Source organism: Chanodichthys erythropterus, chromosome 15 (assembly GCF_024489055.1).
Source record: "Chanodichthys erythropterus isolate Z2021 chromosome 15, ASM2448905v1, whole genome shotgun sequence".
Classification (NCBI taxonomy): Eukaryota; Metazoa; Chordata; class Actinopteri; order Cypriniformes; family Xenocyprididae; genus Chanodichthys; species Chanodichthys erythropterus.
This window is the reverse complement of record NC_090235.1, coordinates 11,937,134-11,960,497: the sequence shown is the minus strand read 5'-3', so window position 1 is coordinate 11,960,497 and position 23,364 is coordinate 11,937,134. Positions and strand designations below refer to the sequence as shown.

Below are 23,364 nucleotides of genomic sequence, written 5' to 3'. Positions count from 1 at the left end.
CATTCTAATTCAAAATATCAATAAATACTTTAATATTATATGAATAAACTTATAAGTTTGTAAGCCTTTTTACAAATTCATTCATTCAATCAGCTCATAAGAGTCATTTGTTTATGTATTGGACTATACTACACTTTTTTCTGTGTGTGCAGAAAGCAAAGACAACAAAATATAAAGGCGTGTTGTGTATTTGTTGTCTGTTATTATCGTTATCATTATTATTATATTATCACATTCAATTTCCACAGCAGAATCACAGTAAAAACAAACACTGTTGTGGGCGTGTCTGAGATCATTTGTGGGTGCGTCTTCAGCCGTGTGTGTGCTTTTGGTCGCTGCAGCTGGTCTCTGCTGTAGCTTGACGTCATCATGTGTCTGGTGTTGTTGATAATGGCTCATTGTGAGTCTCTTCTTTCTCGTAGCCTCTCACGATCAGCACGCCATCCTTCGCCACTGCTGAGAACATGGCCGACCTCATCGACGGCTACTGTCGACTGCTCAATGCCGTCAGCCAGTCCTTCATCGTCAGACCTCAGAAAGGTACGTCTGCACTGTGGGATGTTTGTAGTATAGAGGCAGTAAACTATGAATGGGATGTATTGAGTGGAAAATCACAGCTATCCATTTCATTTTTAAGATCTGCACGACACAAATAAAAAGGTATAAATAGAAAATAAGTCCAAAGAACACTTGTAGTAAACTGTGATTTGTGTTTGGGTGGGTCTAGTTCTTCTGTTTGATTCATCAGCTGATGTTGTGTGTTTTTCTGTCCTGCAGAGGGTGAGAGAGCGCTTCCATCCATTCCAAAGTAAGTCATAAATTCACTTCAGTGCCGTTCCTGAGCTGTTTAATAAACTGACGTCAGTCAGGATTATTTATTTAGTTTGACACCAAGTTAAAGCTTAAACACCACCAAACCAAGACAAAACTAAAGATTGAGAATTGTGTATATTATATTATCACAATATATTTGTGATAATTTGGGTAAAACGTCAAGATGATTTTAATAATTTAAATATATTTACATTTATATTTATGTTGAATCATGTTAACAGTGTGTTAAAACATGTGCTAAATCATGTTAAATCATACGAACAACATAAGTTGCGTCTGAAATCGCGTACTGTTGAGTAGGTACTACATTTGAATTTAAATTTACTTCATGACCGTTGAAAAATATGTATATATTTTAGGTTTTTCCAATGAAACACAAATTATGTTATTATTTATAAAAATTAAAAACAAAACAAAAAAAATGCTTGTAATAACGAGTGAAACATCTTGCACCATTAGGTTTTACTTAGGCCTTTTAAGAATAAAATAGATTAAAATTTCCTCAGTGTTGTTTTAGACCACATAAAGCCAAAATGACTATTTTAGGGGCCACCCACACATTTGAAACGAATTTTAAAGCATAAACTAATTTAAGTTAAACCCATAAACCATAAACCAAAAATACAAAAAAATACAAAAAAACAAACAAACCCTGAAGCAGCACAAACGAGCACAAACAAAAGAGACTATTTTGGGTGAATTTGGAGCATGTGGGGGGCTGAGTGACGTCATTGCCTATAATTCAAAATCTAATATTTTAAAATCGAAAGCAGCACAAACAAAACTTTTACCAGCACAAACGAAGCACAAACGTTTGAGACTATTTTCGGTGAATTTGGAACATGTCCCCCACATGAGTGACCTCAGAATGACCTATAAATATTCTTTTAATACCTAAAAAACCAAAGCAGCACAAACGAAAATTTTTACAGCACAAACGATTGAGACTATTTTGCAGACGTTTTGCGCTGGGTGGGGGGCCAACTTCACGCAGGTTCATTACTGCCGTATCCAGACTGTAATCTGGATCACGAACAGTTTACTTGTATATCCTTGTGTAGCATGTTTTTAGCACAGTCTCTGTTTTGTATTGTCTCTTTGTATTGATATTCGTTCACAAAGCAGTCCGGTGTGAAATGATTCACGCAGACATAAACGAATTTCGGCAGAACTGAAGGAGAATTTTCCTGGAAAACCAAGTTAATCCACCTCGTTTTCAGCAGCTCAGATTTAGGGGGTAAATGGAGAGAGATGTGTGGATTAATCCATCCAGCTACAGAACACCTAAAACGCTTGGGAGACGTTCTCGTCAGTGCAGCAATGGTGGACCCGCTGTAAACAACGCGCTCAGGGCGGGTCTATTTCCAAACTTAAGTGTCAGTCAACACTGTGGGCGGGGCCTGTTGCTTTTGTGACGTCACACTGCCAGGGATCTGGAAACAGCTTGTTCAGAGACACTGCTTATGATTTATGGGGATTAAAAAAAAGGAGTGGGTGGATTTTTATCATTATAGGGTGGTTGTGTACACACACTGCCAACACACATTTATGTCCAAACACCATACAAAAGTGAATTTTGCATAATAGGTCCCCTTTAAAAAGCATTTCAATGTTATTTGGATTAAGCATGCATATTTTCACCTGGTACAAAATAACGCTCACGTGAACCCCTGAATGTCATCATTTGGATGGATAAATGTGTTTTGTTATATTGTTTATTAATGATATTGTTTCTCCACAGACTTGCCAACAATGAGAAGCGGCTCGAGGGGATTCGGGCAGGAGTTCGTGCCATCTCTGTTTCAGGTAAGACACACCTCCCATTTATTTGATTCATTGGGTATATTGGATTAATGTCCTGCTGAGTGTTCTGGGTACTAACTCTCCAAAGAAGAGTTCACAGATAGATCACATCTTCTAGACAACAATACAGTATGTTCATATCAAAATTTGCATTCAGTGGACGTCTGTGGGATTTTCACCTGTTTTATTGTCCATCAAATCACAAAAGCGTTTCTCAGATATCTGATGTCTTCAAGATGTTGGGCTTGTTTCTAAAACATCTGCACACAATTAAAGATCTTCATCACTCGTGTTCCAGATGTTTGGTATCTTTAGCTCATGAATGTGTCTGCTGTTTATAAGCTGTTTACATGGGAGATTTTCAGCATAATCGAGCCTAAAGTCGCTCTCTAAAGGCACCTTGCATATTTATGTAGTGAATGAAGTCATTCTCATTCTTTTTAATTAAAAAACATGCTTCACTTTTGTTTTTGCACTGTGCAAATTATATTCAGCACTAATTTCTGGGTGTAGTGAAAGTCAGACTGAAATGTTGAGCGTTTTGTCACGGAGCTGGAAGATAAATATGTTTGTTCTGTCTCCATTCTTCCCTCCATATTCTCTCGCTTTGCTTCACTCTCTTTCTCTCTCCATCTGTCGTTCTTCACTGAAGACTCGGTGGTTCAGACGCCCACCAAAGCTGCTAAAGCTCGACGCTTTCTCCTTCCGTTTGTCCTCTGTTCCCATGATTCTCCTCCTAAGGGTACATGCTGTTCCTGTGTGTGTTTTTACACTAACCCTCAACTGCTCTCTACCCTAAACACATATTCTGGAATATCACGTCAATCTTTTTTTTCAAATATTCATACCACTGATTCTTAATTCAACCAATCATTGTCATCTTGTGGAAAATATAGATCTTTTTCAATTTCCATATTGATTAAAGGATTCAAAGGTTTCATGTCTTTTACAAGAATGTAGTTTCTACCTCCCTGACCAATCAAATCACCTTCTGCCTCACGTGTGATTGATTACTGGCCACTTCTCCTCCGTGACTCCACCCCCAGCACACATGGTTTGCAGATCTTCTGTGAACTGCACAAAATGTTTATTTATTTTAATGTTCATATCAGATGCTGAGGCGTCAATCTGCTTCAGTCTCTTTTGTCTGACTTTGATTAAAGTATTAATCACATGAAGAAACATGCAGGCCACATTTCACCTCCAAATCCCCAAAATAAACAATTATATTTTGCATTAACAAAATTAAGCCTTTATGTCATTGTTGCTTATTTTTCTTTTTGAAATTATTGTCTTCAGTAAAGCACATTACCTGTAAATTATCTTTAATGTGAAACTTCATTGTCATTAGTGTAAAAAAGTAACAAAATCTTCTTGTCCAAATTATGTTTATTTAAATTAATTTAATATATTTATTTATATGAATTACCATGAAGTGAATTAACATGATTTTTTTACCATTTATTTTTAAATTTAATAATAAGTTGCATTCATTTGAATATATATTATGCGTATTATATATCATGCATATATATATATATATATATATATATATATATATATATATATATATATATATATATATATATATATATATATATATATATATATACATATATATATATATATAATATATAATATAAAATGTAATTTTATCGCTAATAAATGCTAATATAAGCCAATAAGTGCTTATCTGCCACTACTGGTTATAGTGATATTTTTTGTGTTTTTTTTTTTTTTATTTATATATAATATATAATTATTTTTAATAAAAGTGTTTGTTTTCCATCAAATGTTGGATTTCCTTCATATTAAAACTTTCAGTTTTACAAATAGGGACAATCTCTGAAGGATGAATAATGTTTTTTGTCATCATACTCAAAATAAAATTTGAAGTGCTGGAATGTCCAATTATATTTACATTTACATTGTGTTTCTTATTCAAATGTTCCCAATATCTTCAAGTCTAAATAGTAATCAATAAAACTGGTTCATTGGTAAATAAGGTAATTGTGACAACTGCATTAAAATATAAACGCCACATTTACTTGAGCCTTATTGATGGAGTTGTGGGGGTACTTGAGGCTAAAAAGGTTGGGAACCACTGGTTTAGATTATGTAATCTGTAAGTACTAAATAAACGTATGTATATAATAGAAAAAAATAATGAATAAAATCAACCCTTTATGCAGGGTAAATAAATAACCCTATTTGCTGAGTAAAATGAGCCCAACCTGTGTTCTGTCCTATGTTTACTCAGCCCTTGGGCTAAAAACAACCCAAAATATACACATGTATGTGAAAGGAGAATGTAAGTGTGTGTGTGAGTAGAAATGTGTGTGTGTATGTAAAAAGGTGAATGCAAGTGCCAGAATGAATTATGGCTTGTACGGCCCCTCATATCATTTTTGTAAAATTATATAGGGTCCATTTTCTTTATGCAAAAAAATATAATATCTTTTTTTGTTTGTTTTGTAATGTGTGGTTTTTTTATTTTGAGAAATCATACAGAACATGTTGCAATGAAATATTCTATTACCCCCATAACTTCCTCTTCCGTCACGCAACCAATTACGCTAGTAAAATATAATTTCTTTGGTTTTCTTTCTCTTTTATTTTTGTTTAGTGATGAAATGCCAGCAATGTGAAAGTCACTCAATTTTGCCAATAATGTTAAAATGTGTAAACCTGCCTCCAACTAATACTATTTATTACATAAATAAAGTATATAAATACAAATATGTACAAAACATATTTTTTTTTACCATGAACTGCCCTGAATTAGACCCGCAGCAGAACAATACAGGCAGAAGTGTGTCCACGTCCCAATTGAATCTCATCCCACACATTCCTGCAGCACGTCTAACCCAATATAACCGCACTAATGACTCCCAGAACAGCATGAACAAAACACATTTACTGCAGGAGCTGCTCACACAAACCAGCGAGGACTTCAAATTCATGATGAATGTGTGTTTTCATGCCTGCTGATGAATTAACCTTTCTCCTCTCTGATCCTCTCCGTTCTTTGCATGCTCTCCTCGGACCTGCAGAAGATGGTAGTGGAGATGGTAATGTTTTCTTTCCTGTGATCTCTAACTAACTCTGTGTGCATTTGGAAAGTTACTTAGACACTCTTCCATAGGTTTTAGTTTAGATGCGAGTTTTTATTGCAATCTCCTTCACTTGAAGCGCATACTTGCTCTTTTGCTCCCTGCATTCCTCATGAGACAGACTTTAAAGGTGTAATTATTTAGAGAAGCGAGTGACCTCTCCCAAAAACAAAAACGCTGGACTAAATCTGTTTTGCATGAAGACGAAAGAGTCACTTCCTTCCCCTCGTTTTCTCAAGCACAACCACAGAGCTGCTCTCCGATTGGCCGGTTGGACAGACAGAGCTGCTCTCTGATTGGCCGGTTGGACAGACAGACACTCAGAGCCACACAGATTGAGTTCAGAGGGTTTAAAAGAGAGAAGTGCACTTGAGTTTGAGTGTATGTGCCTTCATGGAGGAGTTTCTTGGCTTGTTTTCGGCCGGCTCTAGTTTCTGTAGTGGAAGGTTACGTGTGTTTCGGGTAGTGTAGTGACCGAGTGGGCGTTATTTTGGCCAGTATGAGTGTGTGTGTGTGTGTGTGTGTTTGAGATACTGACCACTGCTTCTTTCTCCCTGCAGAAACAGACGACTACGCAGAGATCATAGATGAGGAAGACACCTACACCATGCCCTCTAGTAAGTACCCTCACTCATGCTGTCTGTGAAGTGTGTATAACTGCTGTCTCCTGGGATCCAGATGTTTCTGTCCAGATCCGTAGAGTTTCTGAGCCAAATCCTGACCTTTTTTTTCCCCCCTTGTCTGGCTCTTTGGTTTGTTGATGTGGCGGCAAATGCAATTTAAAGTATCCAGCTCTGACATTCCAGAAAATTCTCTCTGAAAACTCATGCAGGATTCATTCGAGGGTTTGTGTCGAGATTTATTAGATTTGATTAATCAAGTCTGAAATTAATGCAGGGCATAATTCAGATGAATCTCTACAAGAGAATATTAAGAGTGTATGTGTTTGGGTTGGGCTAAATCGGACACAATTCGCTTCAGGGACAACTATTTTCTTATTAATCTACTGTAAAAAAGTTATGCAAGTCCCAAAAGGGGATTTTGTCAGCAGTGCCATAGAAGAACAATTTTTGGTTCCCAAAAGAACCGTTCAGTGATCAGTTCCTAAAATAGCTCTTTTTCTTAGTGTGACAAACAATTTAAAAAATCTAAAGAACATTTTTTCCACTATAAATTCCATTTTGTGGAATGGAAAGGTTCTGTGGATGTTAAAGGTTCTTCATGGAATCATCAATGCCAATAAAGAAGCTTTATTTGTAAGAGTGTAGAAGTCAGTGATGAGTCATTGACTGCAGACTGCATGCACACTAACATCCACGAGTGTGTGACTTTACATGCGACCTGTACAATCACAGGATTCTGAACACATGCCGACTGAATGTGTGTTATGAGTGTCTTAAAGTACAATGAATGAAAAATTGCCATGAAAAATTTGGTGAAACAATTTTCACTCAGAAATTGCTAGTAAGTTTCACAAATAATGAAAGAATTAAATGTGAAAATTTGAAGTAGAAAGACTGAAATAGGATTTTCTTGTAAAACATACTCCAATAATCTGTTTTATCCTTCAAAACTTTGAAAAATCTTTTTTTTTTTTTACAGTGCACCATCATGCCATCGCTAACCTGCATGATTTCTACCGTTCAACACAAAAGCAGATGTTTAGCAGAGTGTTCATGCTGCTCTGTTGCATAAAGTGAAAGTCAAAGTTTTTCATGGGCTGTCGAGAAAGGACATAAGAAGCATCATAAATGTAGTACATATGACTTTTGCACAGTATTCCAAGAGCTCTGATGCGAAATAGTTTACACTTCAAGGGGACGTACCATGAAAATATGACTTTTTACATGTTTAAAGGGTTAGTTCACCCAAAAATGAAAATTATGTCATTAATGACTCACCTTCATGTCGTTCCACACCAGTAAGACCTCCGTTCATCTTTGGAACACAGTTTAAGATATTTTAGATTTAGCTTTCTGTGCCTCCATTGAAAATGTATATACGGTATACTGTCCATGTCCAGAAAGGTAATAAAAACATCATCAAAGTAGTCCATGTGACATCAGTGGGTCAGTTAGAATTTGTTGAAGCATTGAAAATACATTTTGGTCCAAAAATAACAAAAACTACGACTTTATTCAGCATTGTATTCTCTTCCAGATTCCTTTCCATTGAATTGATTCCATTGAATCCTTTCATTTGTCGGCGTTGGTAATGCACTTTTACATCACCGTGGTTGTTTTTGGCGATTAGGACATCCGTGACATTTTGAAGCATCGAAAATACATTTTGGTCCAAAAATAACAAAAACTATGACTTTATTCAGCATTGTCTTCTCTCCCGGGTCTGTTGTCAATCTGCGTTCACGACTCTGCTTCTTCTTCTTCTTTCCTGTTTTACGGCGGTTGGCATCCAGCTTATTTCATGACTCCGCAGTGAAGCTGCTGATGTGTTATCTGGTGCGCCCGAGCTTCGTTTACAGTCTGAGGGAGATGCACGCCTAAGCTATTCTACATTGTTTGTATTTTGGTATTGCTATATTTTTAAAATGGTGCATAAGTGTGCATGTCGCGTATGTCCTAATCGCCAAAAACAACCATGGTGACGTAAAAGTGCATTACCAACACGACAGATGAAAGGATTCAATGGAATCAATTCAATGGAAAGGATTCCGGAAGAGAATACAATGCTGAATAAAGTCGTAGTTTTTGTTATTTTTGGACCAAAATGTATTTTCGATGCTTCAAAAACTTCTAACTAGCCCACTGATGTCACATGGACTACTTTGATGATGTTTTTATTACCTTTCTGGACATGGACAGTATACCGTACATACACTTTCAATGGAGAGACAGAAAGCTCTCGGACTAAATCTAAAATATCTTAAACTGTGTTCTGAAGATGAACGAAGGTCTTACGGGTGTAGAACGGCATAAGGGTGAGTCCTTAATGACATCATTTTCATTTTTGGGTGATCTAACCCTTTAAGTGCTATAATCTGGTCCCGGTGCATCTACTAAAACAGAAAATGTGAAAAAGGACAACCATGTAACTTTGTTTTGGTAAGCCTTTCTCTGCAAGCATGTGAAGAAACGAGCTGCTCAGATTTCGCTCCCCTTGTGACGTAGAAAGAGGATCTTATTATAATATTACCGCCCCATAATCTGCACATTTCCATCCATAGCGCCGTCAAAGCATGCTAACCGTTCTGTCGTTGGCTGCACAGACGAGCCCTGAACACTATTTAGAGACTTGTTAGCTTGGATGATCTGCAAGTTGACTCTGGCAAGCTTGATTGCTAAAAAAAAGAGTGTTTCTGTCTGAGCGATATTTTGGAAAAAATATTAGACCATTCACAGCATTTGATAGCAGTCATAAATGTTAGCCTGGTGTATACACAGGTACACTGTATAGTGGGCGTCCATACGGGTTTTGAACAAAAGATGAACATGACGGCACATGCTAGTGGATGAGTTGAATCAACTCCACAGCAACTACATCAATTTATCCACTAACCATTCAGAAACGTCCATTTTCATTCTAAAAGTTGTAACTTCTTCCTGAGTCTCTCCATCAGTGTCGACTCCGGTTTGAACAATGTAAGACTGAACACCGTTACTGACAATCCTCATTTTGGCTGCGTGAGATTCTCCAGCTTTGTTGTTGTTGTTGAGCTGTTAAAGCTCCGCCCTCTTCTGGAAAGGGGGCGGGGAGCAGCAGCTCATTTACATTTAAAGGGACACACACAAAAATTGCGTGTTTTTGCTCACACCAAAATAGGGGCAAATTTGACAAGCTATAATAAATGATGTCACAGACACATTCTGGAGACACCAGACATCTTGTAAAGGGGTATAATAGCTGCTCCTTAAAGTTTCTCATCACTTAGTGCTAATAGTTGGCCTCAGAAGGCTGCATTATTTGTATGTACTACTTTTATGGTGCTTTTGCTCCTTCACTTTGTTGTTTAAAAATATCTAAACATTCTTAAATAAAGATACATTTAATTGGTATGCAAAATAATATGAGAAATGTATCAATTTTAAGTGAGTTTATTCTTAAAACAAGAAAAGCATCTAACCCTAATGAGACCTGCTGTTAACAGAAGTTTGACTGTTCAGTTTTACTGAAATTGTTTTTAATTTATTGCTCATTTTCCAAGTAATTGTTATGTTGTCTTATAGTTCATTTTTATAATATGCTGAATACAATCACGCACACATCAGTCTGACGATTTATAACGGCTCTTTCCTGAGTGTTTGACATGTCTATCATCTCATCCCTCTGTTTCTCTCTTTCATCCTGAGCTTTAATTCTGATCTAAACACCCAATCTCTCACTCTTCTCTTTAACAACCAGCCGAATGCTATGGATTAGACGCAGGTAACGCCATCCCTCTGTCTGTGTGTTTCCTCTTTCTTTTCCGTTTCTCTCTCTGTCTCAGTTTTGCCGTGTACTTGTTCTTGTTTTTGTTTTAGTAGCAGGTTCCTTCTTCTATCATTGGCTAATGCAGGTTTTCATAGAATGTGTAAAATTGTGTCTTATGGGATTTGAACCCTTGACCTTATGATCTAACAGTCAGTCTGGGATAGAAAGAAGTAAACCTTGTCACACAGCATCATTAAGGCTTTATATAATTATTATTAAGCATCTTTATGTTGTTATTATTATTAATAATAAAAATCAAAACAATATGATTATTAATAACCCATTTATATATTTAAGATTTAAAAAATATATATATAACCGAAAACCTGCAGTAGTCATTGATATCTAGACAATGAATAGATTTGTTTTTGTTTTGTAAATTTTTATTTCTTTGTTTTTTTTTTAGAATGACTATGATTTCATTTGTTTTGTTATTCAGCATTAAATTGATCAAAAATCACAGTAAAGACATTTATAATGTTACAAAAGATTTATTTATGCATTTATATGTTTTTTTATTCTGCTTTATCATGATTTTTACAGAACATTTAAGACATTTTGGATATTTATTTTAATATTGGTTATGTACATTAGTAAGGGTGAACTCCATATTTAATATGACAAATGAAAATGTCTACCAAATTTGTGCGGTTTGCTTAGTATTTCATCTTAATATTCATCATCTTTCATCTTAATATAATTTTCATAAGAAATGTTTTCATCTAGATTTTTTTTTTTTTTTTGGAAACATAACAATACAGTGCATTAAATGCATGTCTTTCTATCCCTCACAGCCTCATCCTCATTTGTGTATTACTAAATATGGTGTCCACCCTGACTAAAGTCTTTTGTTCATGACCTCAGTGTTTCTAAAGTTAGATGAATCGCTGAGCACTGCCTTCAGTAAATATTGTGCCTAAAGTTAGTTGCGCCCCGTCAGAGCTGCTCATATGCAGCATGTCGTTCCTCTGAACATACGTGACATCAGGGTTTGTTTTGTGATGTTTGGTTCCTCTGATGTTGAGCTTCAGGTTTGTGACGTTTGGTTCCTTGTGTCTTTTACCCATAGCTCAGGACTATGAGATCCAGCGGGACAGAATCGAGCTGGGACGGTGTATCGGCGAAGGACAGTTCGGTGACGTCCACCAAGGGGTTTACATCAGTCCGGTAAACTGCATATTCATCATCCACACAGTCCGAACAACAGTCCATGCTAAACAAACACTGTCAGAACCCGGAAGACTAATTCACTAGTGTTTCCTTTGAGATTTGAATATGGGTTTTTATAAAGGGGTTTTTATGTAGGAGTAATTTATGAGTAAAATAAGGCCAGGGATAAAACACAACTTGAAAAATACTTTGATGTTTACAACATAAACTGCACACACCCATACTGAAAATGTAAATCTTAAAGCATTTATGATTATTTTTTAAAATGTATGTTTTTAATAAGTAACTACACTCTAAAAAATGCTCGGTTAAAAACAACCCAATTTGGGTTAAATATGGACAAACCTAGTGGATTGTTAAAATGAACCCAAAATAGGTTGGACATTAAAAATTAGACACATAATTATTATAGGCAAAAATAATAATGAAAAGGTGAACATTTATTAATAAACAATTTAATAAATGTTTATTATTTAATTATTATTAAACATATTAATAAATGTTCATTTCCAACCTATTTTGGGTTCAGTTTATGCAAGCAATACAGTCCTTTTTAACCAAGTCTCTTGGTTTGTCCATTGTGCGGTTTACATTGTTGGACAAAACTTCAACTTATCGCCAAGTTATGTTTACCACAGGCTTTATTTTACTCATAAATTGAAAAACCCCATTATAAAACCCACAGGAAAATCTCGAAGGAACCACTGGCGCTCTGACGTCCTCCCTGCACCGCTCTATTCATGCCAAAAATGTTGTTTTTGTTGAGAATTGTTAGAAATGTTAGATGAACTATTATTTAGCATTCAAAAGTAGCTAGTTTTTTTTAATTTTATTTACTTATAAGAATTGTTTATTTTATTGTTTATTTTTTGTTATTGTTTTAAACTGTATTTATATTTATTATACAATTTTTCATAATGTCCCAAATAGATTTTATAACCTGTTTCTTTTGTCACCTGCTCTTCACTGTGTTCTGAAAAGTAACTAAAATGTCACTGTTTGTTTAAATACTGTTTCAATGTGCTTTTATTTTGTAATAGTCACACGGTTTTTGAGTTGCATATGTTCATCATCATTATGTGCTCTACCTGACAGGAGAATCCATCATTATCGGTGGCCATTAAGACGTGTAAGAACTGCACCTCTGACAGCGTGCGTGAGAAGTTCCTACAGGAAGCTCGTGAGTATTTTAACTAAGGCTTCACACCTTGTCACCTACATTTCTGAATTAATTTGAGCTGATACAGTTCTTTGAGAAGTTTCTATTTTCACCATGCTTATTCCATCTGAACACATGATGCATAGTAGAGTCATTTAAAAGTATTTAATTTGAAGTTGAATATGAGGAAGTCACTACTACCACATTTGTACATTTTCAGAGAAGTCTGAATCCCACAAAACCACAGTGTGATTGTGAAGTGTTTTGCATGAGAATGTTTTTTTATGTTTGACAGTGACAATGCGGCAGTTCGACCATCCGCACATTGTGAAGTTGATTGGAATAATAACTGAAAATCCCGTCTGGATCATCATGGAGTTGTGCACACTTGGAGAGGTGAGACTTGCTGTCATTTTAAAGTGCCCCTATTATGCTACTTTAAGGTTCCTAATTCTGTTAAGTCTCCTACAAGTGTTTTTTCTCGTAATACACATTGCAGTATCGGCTCTTTTCTCACTGTGTCTGAAACAATTCAATAAAGGATTCAGCCTTTCTGAGAGCCTGCTCTGCTCTGATTGGTCAGACGGCCCAGTCTGTTGTAATGGTCGACTGCTTACAGTGCGTGTCAGAAACCAAACGTCCATTAGCATATCTGAATTTCATCTCTTTTTCAGCACTTGATACACAGTGATAAGAACAGTAATGATGGCATTGGGTTTACATTATCAATTCCAAGTCTCTTTACAAGTGCAGCAAAGTGGATTTGTTTTCGCAGCGCAGAAAACTGCAGAAAACAGTGTTTGAGGGTCAAAGTAGACATTATTCATGAGCAGTCAATGAAGACCATTGGCTGGCATTGTGCAGATTTGTTACAAACCTCGTTTGAGGCAGTCGTTAGGATCGCTTCCTTCTTTATGAGACAATAACTCAATTTATTGTGTATTTTGATCTATGAAGCTTTGCAGACCTTTTATATTGACAAACAGCTTTATTACACACTACATGAAAGCTCATATCTGACAATAATAGGGGCATTTTAAACTCCTCTTTTGGTTGACCAGGATTTAGACTCACCGGAAAACCATCTGGTAATCACCATTGTGTTTATTTTTAGTTGAGGTCGTTCTTGCAAGTAAGGAAGTACAACCTGGACCTGTCCACGCTGATTCTGTTCGCCTACCAGCTGAGCACAGCGCTGGCATACCTGGAGAGCAAACGCTTCGTGCACCGGTGAGCATCACCATCACCACTGCAGTCTGAAGATCCTCACAAGCACAAAACTCTGATCGTAATGCACTAAGATAAATGTGTGTTTTCCACAGGGACATTGCTGCCAGGAACGTGCTGGTGTCTTCCACGGATTGTGTGAAACTTGGTGACTTTGGTCTCTCCAGGTACATGGAGGACAGTTCCTATTACAAAGGTAAGTCAGACTACCTTTTAACACGTAATTAACCACAACACATGATGTACTTCATATGTATGTGCAATAAACACTACAACAAGTCAGAGAAGTTTTCATTAAACCAGGTGAGGATTCAAAGGTACAACAGCTGCAGGTCAAAAATAAAACATATTTAAAAAAAAATATATATGTATTTTAAAGTTATAATTAATGCAAGTAATAAGCGTCCTACTGAAATGTGCCCAGAATAAGGAAATAGCGGCCTCTGGTGGATAGTGAAGGCATATATGTTTTTTATAGTCCGTAAAGAACTTGTCTGTAAAACATGTTTTTGGTCTGCCCCATTGTTAATGTCATGCGACATTTTGTAAGATGGACTCAAAGTACATTTAGATAGAGAATAGAAATAGAAAATGTTATATTTAGTATATAGTTTGTTGAGTCTGTATCTGCAATAGCTTGATATGGCAAAACATGTAAGTAAAGTCTGTAAACAGTAGTGTGTGTTTTCCAGCTTCTAAAGGGAAACTGCCGATTAAATGGATGGCTCCAGAATCCATAAACTTCCGTCGGTTTACCTCAGCCAGTGATGTCTGGATGTTTGGTAAGTTCTATTCTGAGAAATATGAAAATTAATATTTCATTACACAGTTTCTTACAGTTTGACTGTTCTTGAACACCATTTTTCTGTTATTAATGCAATAGAGTAATTTATACAGTTTTGAAATATTATTAATTATTAATTTGGTCATTTTACTCTTAATAATGAAGTATAAAATATTTTAGATTTTTATTGTGGAAAATATATGTAATTTAAACCCACACACTACTAAAAACTGCATCATCACAAAAAAAGTGCCACTTAAATCTGAGAAAAGTTGATTCATGGAAAAGTTATGTGATAATGCAAGTTTGAGCAGTGTGCAGGATTTATGTATTTTTTGTAAATTTGTAAATATATATTTTTTTAAATATTTATGAATGTTTATATATATATATATATATATATATATATATATATATATATATATATATATATATATATATATATATATATATAATTTTAATATTAGAATATTATATTGGACTTTTATCCTATGCATCTATGAGTGATTCAGGTGTGCGAAGCACTATATTTTCAATTTCAGTTTTTATTTTATCCATATTTTGCCTCTATTCAGATATGACAGTAATTAGACAAGTTCTCAACTCTGATAAAAAAAAAAAAAAATATATATATATATATATATATATATATATATATATATATATATATATATATATATATATATATATTGAAAATAATATCAGTTTAATTGTTCTGTATTAGTTGTTTTATTGTATTTTTATTTCACCAAATACAGTCTTTTTTAGTCTCTTTGTGATCATGAGGCAGATTTCTGACCCGTGTCTCTCCTCTCAGGTGTGTGTATGTGGGAAATCCTCATGTTCGGCATTAAGCCCTTCCAGGGGGTGAAGAATAATGACGTCATCGGGCGGATAGAGAACGGCGAGAGGTTAGCAATGCCCCCGAACTGCCCCCCGACCCTCTACAGCCTGATGACCAAATGCTGGGCGTACGACCCCAGCAAACGCCCACGGTTCACTGAACTCAAGACACAGCTCAGGTCAGTGTGTGTGTGGACCGCTGTACTCATAAGGCTATTTATCGTGATGACTTGAAGGGTTAGTTCACCCAAAAATGAAAATAATGTCATTTATTACTTACCCTCATGCCGTTCCACACCCGTAAGACCTTCGTTAATCTTCTAAACACAAATTAAGATATTTTAGTTGAAATCCGATGGCTCCGTGAGGCTTTCATAGGGAGCAATGACATTTCCTCTCTCAAGATCCATAAAGCTACTAAAAACATATTTAAATCAGTTCATGTGAGTACAGTGGTTCAATATTAATATTATAAAGTGACGAGAATATTTTTGGTGCGCCAAAAAAACAAAAAAATGACTTTTATAGTGATGGCCGATTTCAAAACACTGCTTCATGAAGCTTCGGAGCATAATGAATCAGTGTATCAAATCATCAGTTCAGAGCGCTAAAGTCATGTGATTTCATCAGTTTGGCAGTTTGACACGCAATCTGAATCATGATTCGATACACTGATTCATCTGTGCTCCGAAGCTTCATGAAGCAGTGTTTTGAAATCGGCCATCACTAAATAAGTCGTTATTTTGTTTTTTTTGGCACTCCAAAAATATTCTTGTCGCTTTATAATATTAATATTGAACCACTGTAGTCACATGAACTGATTTAAATATGTTTTTAGTAGCTTTATGGATCTTGAGAGAGGAAATGTCATTGCTGGCTATGCAGGCCTCACTGAGCCAACGGATTTCAACAAAAATATCTTAATTTGTGTTCCGAAGATGAACAAAGGTCTTACGGGTGTGGAACGACATGAGGGTGAGTAATAAATGACAGAATTTTAATTTTTGGGTGAACCAACCCTTTAATGCACATGTAGTGGTCGTAGTAAAGCAGCTGTTTTGCAGCATTTGCACAGATAATCTGATGATTTTACGCTTTTCTTGGGTTCTGACACTAGAGGTCTCTGTTGAACTAGAATATTACAGTCACTCCAGAATGATCAACAATATAATGTACGTTTTATTGTTTTGTTGAGCACTAATGTGCAACAAATTAATCATTTATCATTTAAAATGATTCATTATTAACAAATAACTAATTAGTTGTTATAAGCCAACTCTGTGAATTTAGTGGTACAATTCAGTTTGTAGTAATTTTGTATGCCTTTGATAAAGAAGAACAATGAAGTTCAATCTAATCACAGCTCTAGCTAAATAAATGTAAAGAATGGCCAAAAATAAAATGCTTGTTTTTGCTCTCTCCCTGCAGCACTATCCTGGATGAGGAGAAGGCCCAACAGGAGGAGCGTTTCCGTATGGAGATGAGGAGACAGGTCACCGTGTCCTGGGACGCTGGCAATTCAGACGAGGCGCCTCCTAAGGTGAATCCCCTCAACCCAGCATGCTCATGTACAGTGACACATACAAATATCAGAGATCTGTAATACCCTGATCAGATCTACAGTAAGTGTGTGTGTATTCATTAGTTTGAGTACTGGCTCTGTTTTAATCAGTGGTTTTGGTTTTCACAGCCCAGTCGACCTGGTTACCCGAGTCCTCGATCCAGTGACGGATATTTCCCCAGTCCACAACATGCCGGTCAGCACAATCATTACCAGGTAACATTACTGCCGCCCACATCTGCATCTTCATGCAAACATGTTTAATAAATAATTAACCAAAAAATATGAATGCACACCAAAATGTTGAGTTGAGTTGCGTTTTTTTGTCCTGCTGCTCACATATTGTCACTGCATTGTAAAGCCTGTTATTCATTAACCTGTTGCCGATTATAACTTGAGAAAGGCCAAAACGTTTGTTCAGTAAATAATAAAGCTAAGAATGTGAGTTGTGTAGTTATACTTTTTTAACACTTAACAGATATCCAAAATGTCTCCAAATACCGTATAATACTCACCAATCGTCTAGCAATTTGATTACTGTAGCCAAACACTCAATAAATACCCAAAAACATCCCAACAGAAATATTCAACAAATACCCAATCATACTTCAGATAGCACAGCACTTCCCTCTACCCAAACACCCTCATTTACTTTAGTGTTTAGTGTACGCAGACTGATTTAAAACACCATGTGATTCGCTGGCTTTCAGCTCGATCATCTGCAGCTGAAGTTATTTCACAGCAGCTCCTCCGTGAGCGTCTCTGACAGCAGGCATTTCCTGTGGGTTCTTTAAAGACGCCTGCTATTGTTGACTCCAGATACATTCCATCACACACACACATCACGCTGTTATCAGCGCTCTGTTTTCATGCCTTAAAAGGCTTCTGTGCTCAATCTGCTGGTTGTTTTTGTATCAGAGTGATTATTAGCCGTTCTGAGAGGGAGTGAGAGGATCCGAGACGCTCCGGGGGTCTGAAAGACAACCTTAAACTGCTTTCGTAACATGCTTTAGTTATGTAATGCGACATTTATGAGCGTAACAGGATTTTTAAACAAGGATGTAAATACCGTGGTACAGTATCAAATGATAATATGGAAAAATGCTACCAGTTTTTAATCGTCATCTAAAACCAAATCTATTTTTAAAATTTCTACTAAAAAAATGTTTATTTAAAACAAAGCTGAAATAAAATATAAATATTCAATGAAAAACTAACTAAAATCACTAGTAATTAATGGAAATAATAAAAAAGTAAAACTGAAATAAAAAATAAATTAAAACTAAATAGAAATTTCTACTAGAAATAACAAAAGGACATAACAAAATTACTTAAAATTAATACAAAATTAAAATGAAAACGGAAAATATAAAAATAAATCTAATTCAAATATAAAATAAAAAGTAATATTAGATGAAAAACTAACTGAAATAATTTTAAGTTGTAATAAAGTACTAAAATTACTAACTGAACTACAAAATAAAACTAAATTAAAAATAAATTAAAACTAAATAGAAATATAAAACTAATAAAAATGACAAAAGCACAACAAAATTCATAAAAAGAAATAAGCTAAAATTAAAATATACTGAAAATGTAAAAATAAACGTATTTCAAAGCTGAAATAAAATAAGTATTAAAAAATAACTGAAATAAGTTTTAGTTATAAGTACTAAAGTTACTAACTGAAAATATAAAAAAACTAAAAGTGAAATGAAAATAAATTATAACTGAAACTTATAAAAATGACAAGAGCACATAGCAAACAAAATTATTAAAAATTAAGCTAAAATTAAAATTAAAAAATGAAAGCTAATTTAAAATATTTATAAAAACTACAATAGTATGTAAATAGTGCTTAAAATTACATTGAATGCTGCAGTAATATTTTGAGTATTTTTGAAAACTTTTTATTTTTTTTTATAAATAAATGTAAACGTAATTATGCGTGAAATCAAATGTCTTTAGGGTTCTGGATATCCCAGTGGACACGTGCCCGGAGCGGGATTCCCGCCGCAAGCCTCCGTCCTAGACCCACATGAGACGTGGAACCATCACAGACAGGAAGTTCCTGTGTGGTCTCCGAACATGGAGGTGAGTGTGCAGAAGAGGGCGCTTGTCCTGTGAATGTTAATTCAGTGCAATGCTGTCATAAACCCTGCTGTGTTTCCTGTGTGTTAGGATGGGGGCGCTCTAGGGCGGAGTCAGGCGATGCCCACTGCCCACCTGATGGAGGAAACGCTGATGAAGCAGCAGCAGCAGATGGAGGAAGACCAGCGATGGCTGGAGCAGGAGGAGAGTTTCTTGGTACTGAAGTCTATTTGTGACATCTGTCTCTCTCATACACCTGACTGTTCAGGGCTGTCAAATTAAAGTTTGAATTTCAGATTTGTCAAAATTAAAAATGAAACAGACAATTAATTTAATCTTTAAAAAGTCATGGAAATTGATTATAGTAAGCGTTAAATATTTAATTATAGTAATTAAATGTAAAACAATAGTTCTAAATATTTATAAAATATTACAGATATTCAGAATAATATGCATAATCGTGATTATCGTGTACAAAATAAGAGTCTGTGTTTATGTAATGTATATGTGTGTTTGTTTTGTGTATAATTATTATGTATATATAAATACACACACATACATGTATATATTTAAGAAAAATATCTTATATTTCTATAAAAATATGTACATTTATATATAATTTAAATATCTAAAAATATAAATATATTTATATACTTATACATACATGCATATATACTTAAATATACATATGTGTGTGTATTTATATATACATAATAATTATACACAAAACAAACACACATTTATTACATAAACACAGACTCTTATTTTGTACACGATAATCATGATTATCATTGAACAGCCCTAATGCATAATAAAACAGATATTATTATTACTATTATTATTATTATGAATTATACCTTGAAATTTAATTTATTTTCAATCCTGAAAAAAAAGGTTATTTAATTGTTCTCTAAAATTATGTCCTTAAAATTTTAATATAATATTTGATTATTAGTATCCTTTTAGTAAAATGAAAAAAAATCCAACTTAATTTTTCCAAACCCTTTTGACAGTTCTAAATATTCTATTGAATATTTATATAAAATTGTATTTTCCTCTGTAGTCCATTTATAATTTTAGAAAATTTACATATGATAAATAATATAATAAATATAATAATAAACAATAATTATTAATAATAATAAACTAAATAAAAGTCTGAATATATAAATTCATATTAAATGTTAAATATAATATTAATTATATTATAAAATAATATAATATAATATTAAATATAAATAATAATAAATGTTTACAGCACCACAGTCATAGTTTAGTTTATGGTTATTTTCAAACCTTTTTGCTATTGTACCTTTAAGACTGCTGCATGTAAATGAGCTCTGTTATGATTGGCTAATCTCTGCGTATAGATGTTTACATCATTCATCATTGCTGAATACTGAACAGGTGTCTTCATATGTAAATGTGAGCGGTCATATGTTAATGGGCTTGAATATGTCACGTTTGCAGTTTAGTATCCTAAACGGTCTTGATGGACTGGAAAGGGGGTTTTGCGTTTGGAAAGTCAGTGTCTAATAATCACATCAAATAAGTAGGAAAAATGCTGTTTTTCATGAAATGACTCATAGCGGATCAGCTGTTCTCCTTTACGTCCTGCATTTTCTTTGGCTTGTTGGTCAGTTTGAGTGAGTTTGTGGTTGTTATTACTCGGAGAAAGAGATGGAACAAAATGAAGATGTCCTGTCCTGAAAACAAAGCTGTAAATCTGTGCGCACCTGCAAATGAAACTGTCTTCCCTTCGCCAGAGACCTGCAGCACAGAGGAAGACAGCCATGAAACGATTTCATCACATCTTCATCCCTGCCAAACACTGGATGTGCCCCTCAGATGTGTCGTTCTCAAGCTGTTTGTCTCCAGATGATATTTTCAGTAGTCTTTTGTGGGGGCTTGGGTTGCTGAGAGCAGATTCCCTTGTGCTGAGAGAGGCGTTTAATTGGCAGTTTCCAGATTTGACACACAAATGATTTTCACCACAGGATGAAACTTTAGACTTGATGATTGTTGTCAGGAGAGGTTTAACTGTAATATCGCTCTCCGTCCAGTGGAAACTTGGGCGGCAGCATCACGCGTGTCATGAGTGATCGTTTCATTTGGCAGCAGAGGATTGTGGTGAATCGGTGGAAACCCATGTGGTTCGTGCCTTCCTGAGAATCGTAAAGCTCTCATCTGAGCGCTGGCATCTTCTCATTCTTTAACTTTTCTCATAAGGAAAGAATCAGAGAGTGTCTGGAATGAACTCTAGTGCACTGCATACTGCGAGGTATATACTGTATACTTCCTGCTAATATTTAAAATGGTGTGATGTTACTAAAATCTCATGATTAATAATTCCATATTACAATACAATATAATTATTTTTACTGGTTATTTAATTAAAATATATATACAGGTGCTGGTCATATAATTAGAATATCATCAAAAAGTTGATTTATTTCACTAATTCCATTCAAAAAGTGAAACTTGTTTATTATATTCATTCATTACACACAGACTGATATATTTCAAATGTTTATTTCTTTTAATTTTGATGATTATAACTGACAACTAAGGAAAATCCCAAATTCAGTATCTCAGAAAATTAGAATATTACTTAAAACCAATACAAAGAAAGGATTTTTAGAAATCTTGGCCAACTGAAAAGTATGAGCATGTACAGCACTCAATACTTAGTTGGGGCTCCTTTTGCCTGAATTACTGCAGCAATGCGGTGTGGCATGGAGTCGATCAGTCTGTGGCACTGCTCAGGTGTTATGAGAGCCCAGGTTGCTCTGATAGTGGCCTTCAGCTCTTCTGCATTGTTGGGTCTGGCATATCGCATCTTCCTCTTCACAATTCCCCATAGATGTGGTTAAGGTCAGGCGAGTTTGCTGGCCAATTAAGAACAGGGATACCATGGTCCTTAAACCAGGTACTGGTAGCTTTGGCACTGTGTACAGGTGCCAAGTCCTGTTGGAAAATGAAATCTGCATCTCCATAAAGTTGGTCAGCAGCAGGAAGCATGAAGTGCTCTAAAACTTCCTGGTATACGGCTGCGTTGACCTTGGACCTTAGAAAACACAGTGGACCAACACCAGCAGATGACACGGCACTCCAAACCAATCACTGACTGTAGAAACTTTACACTGGACCTCAAGCAACATGGATTGTGTGCCTCTCCTGTCTTCCTCCAGACTCTGGGACCCTGATTTCCAAAGGAAATACAAAATTTACTTTCATCAGAGAACATAACTTTGTGGCTTGACACAAGGAATGCGACAGCTGAAACCCATGTCTTGCATACGTCTGTGCGTAGTGGTTCTTGAAGCACTGACTCCAGCTGCAGTCCACTCTTTGTGAATCTCCCCCACATTTTTGAATGGGTTTTGTTTCACAATCCTCTCCAGGGTGTGGTTATCCCTATTGCTTGTACACTTTTTTTCTACCACATCTTTTCCTTCCCTTCGCCTTTCTATTAATGTGCTTGGACACAGAGCTCTGTGAACAGCCAGCCTCTTTTGCAATGACCTTTTGTGTCTTGCCCTCCTTGTGCAAGGTGTCAATGGTCGTCTTTTGAACAACTGTCAAGTCGGCATGATTGTGTAGCCTACAGAACTAGACTGAGAGACCATTTAAAGGCCTTTGCGGGTGTTAATTAGCTGATTAGAGTGTGGCACCAGGTGTCTTCAATATTGAACCTTTTCACAATATTCTAATTTTCTGAGATACTGAATTTGGGATTTTCCTTAGTTGTCAGTTATAATCATCAAAATTAAAAGAAATAAACATTTGAAATATATCAGTCTGTGTGTAATGAATGAATATAATATACAAGTTTCACTTTTTGAATGGAATTAGTGCTAATGCCTATTTTTGATAGTACAAGTTTATGTATATAGAGCTTTTTACAATACAAATTGCTTCAAAACAGCTTTGCAGTATTAAAGAGAAAAACAGCAAATTGATCAGTCACAAATCCTGAATCCCAATCCAAATTCAGTAATTTCTGTTATAATTTCAGTGATTATATGGTTATATGGTGGCATTAAGTCTATTCTGTTCAATTATTCTGTGACCTTATTTGATAATATCAAGTACAGCTGAATCAATACATTTTACTGAATATGAATGTCTTTAATCCTCCAGTTGTCAATGAAATACTGTCCAGATGAAAGGTGCTTCATCTCATTTGATTATTTCCTCTTTAACTGGGAACTTGATGGACGCAAATCAAAATATCAGATGATTCATAACAAATGAATGAATCTTTCTAAAATCAGTGAAAGTTCAAAACAATATAATTCATATTTTAAAACAGTTCAGACTCTAAAGTCACATATGAAGCTGTTTCAAA

At 35.2% G+C, this 23,364-nt stretch overlaps 1 protein-coding gene across 7 annotated transcripts in view; it reads left to right on the top strand.

Moving 5' to 3' along the window:
* ptk2aa (protein tyrosine kinase 2aa) overlaps positions 1-23,364 on the top strand; it is a 63,295-nt gene that overhangs the window by 29,650 nt on the left and 10,281 nt on the right. For 2 of the 7 annotated variants that reach the window (XM_067411533.1, XM_067411531.1), the window contains exons 11-28: positions 423-540; positions 778-808; positions 2,576-2,640; positions 3,290-3,379; positions 5,691-5,708; positions 6,311-6,367; positions 10,110-10,133; positions 11,248-11,345; positions 12,444-12,528; positions 12,803-12,903; positions 13,622-13,737; positions 13,830-13,930; positions 14,427-14,516; positions 15,336-15,540; positions 16,790-16,901; positions 17,052-17,138; positions 18,891-19,016; positions 19,104-19,229. In XM_067411533.1, the coding sequence (XP_067267634.1) occupies positions 423-540; positions 778-808; positions 2,576-2,640; positions 3,290-3,379; positions 5,691-5,708; positions 6,311-6,367; positions 10,110-10,133; positions 11,248-11,345; positions 12,444-12,528; positions 12,803-12,903; positions 13,622-13,737; positions 13,830-13,930; positions 14,427-14,516; positions 15,336-15,540; positions 16,790-16,901; positions 17,052-17,138; positions 18,891-19,016; positions 19,104-19,229 (1,650 nt within the window). Of the gene's footprint in view, positions 1-422; positions 541-777; positions 809-2,575; positions 2,641-3,289; positions 3,380-5,690; positions 5,709-6,310; positions 6,368-10,109; positions 10,134-11,247; positions 11,346-12,443; positions 12,529-12,802; positions 12,904-13,621; positions 13,738-13,808; positions 13,931-14,426; positions 14,517-15,335; positions 15,541-16,789; positions 16,902-17,051; positions 17,139-18,890; positions 19,017-19,103; positions 19,230-23,364 lie in introns of those variants that run through there. The other 5 variants (XM_067411534.1, XM_067411535.1, XM_067411536.1 and 2 more) reach the window with 5 other exon arrangements.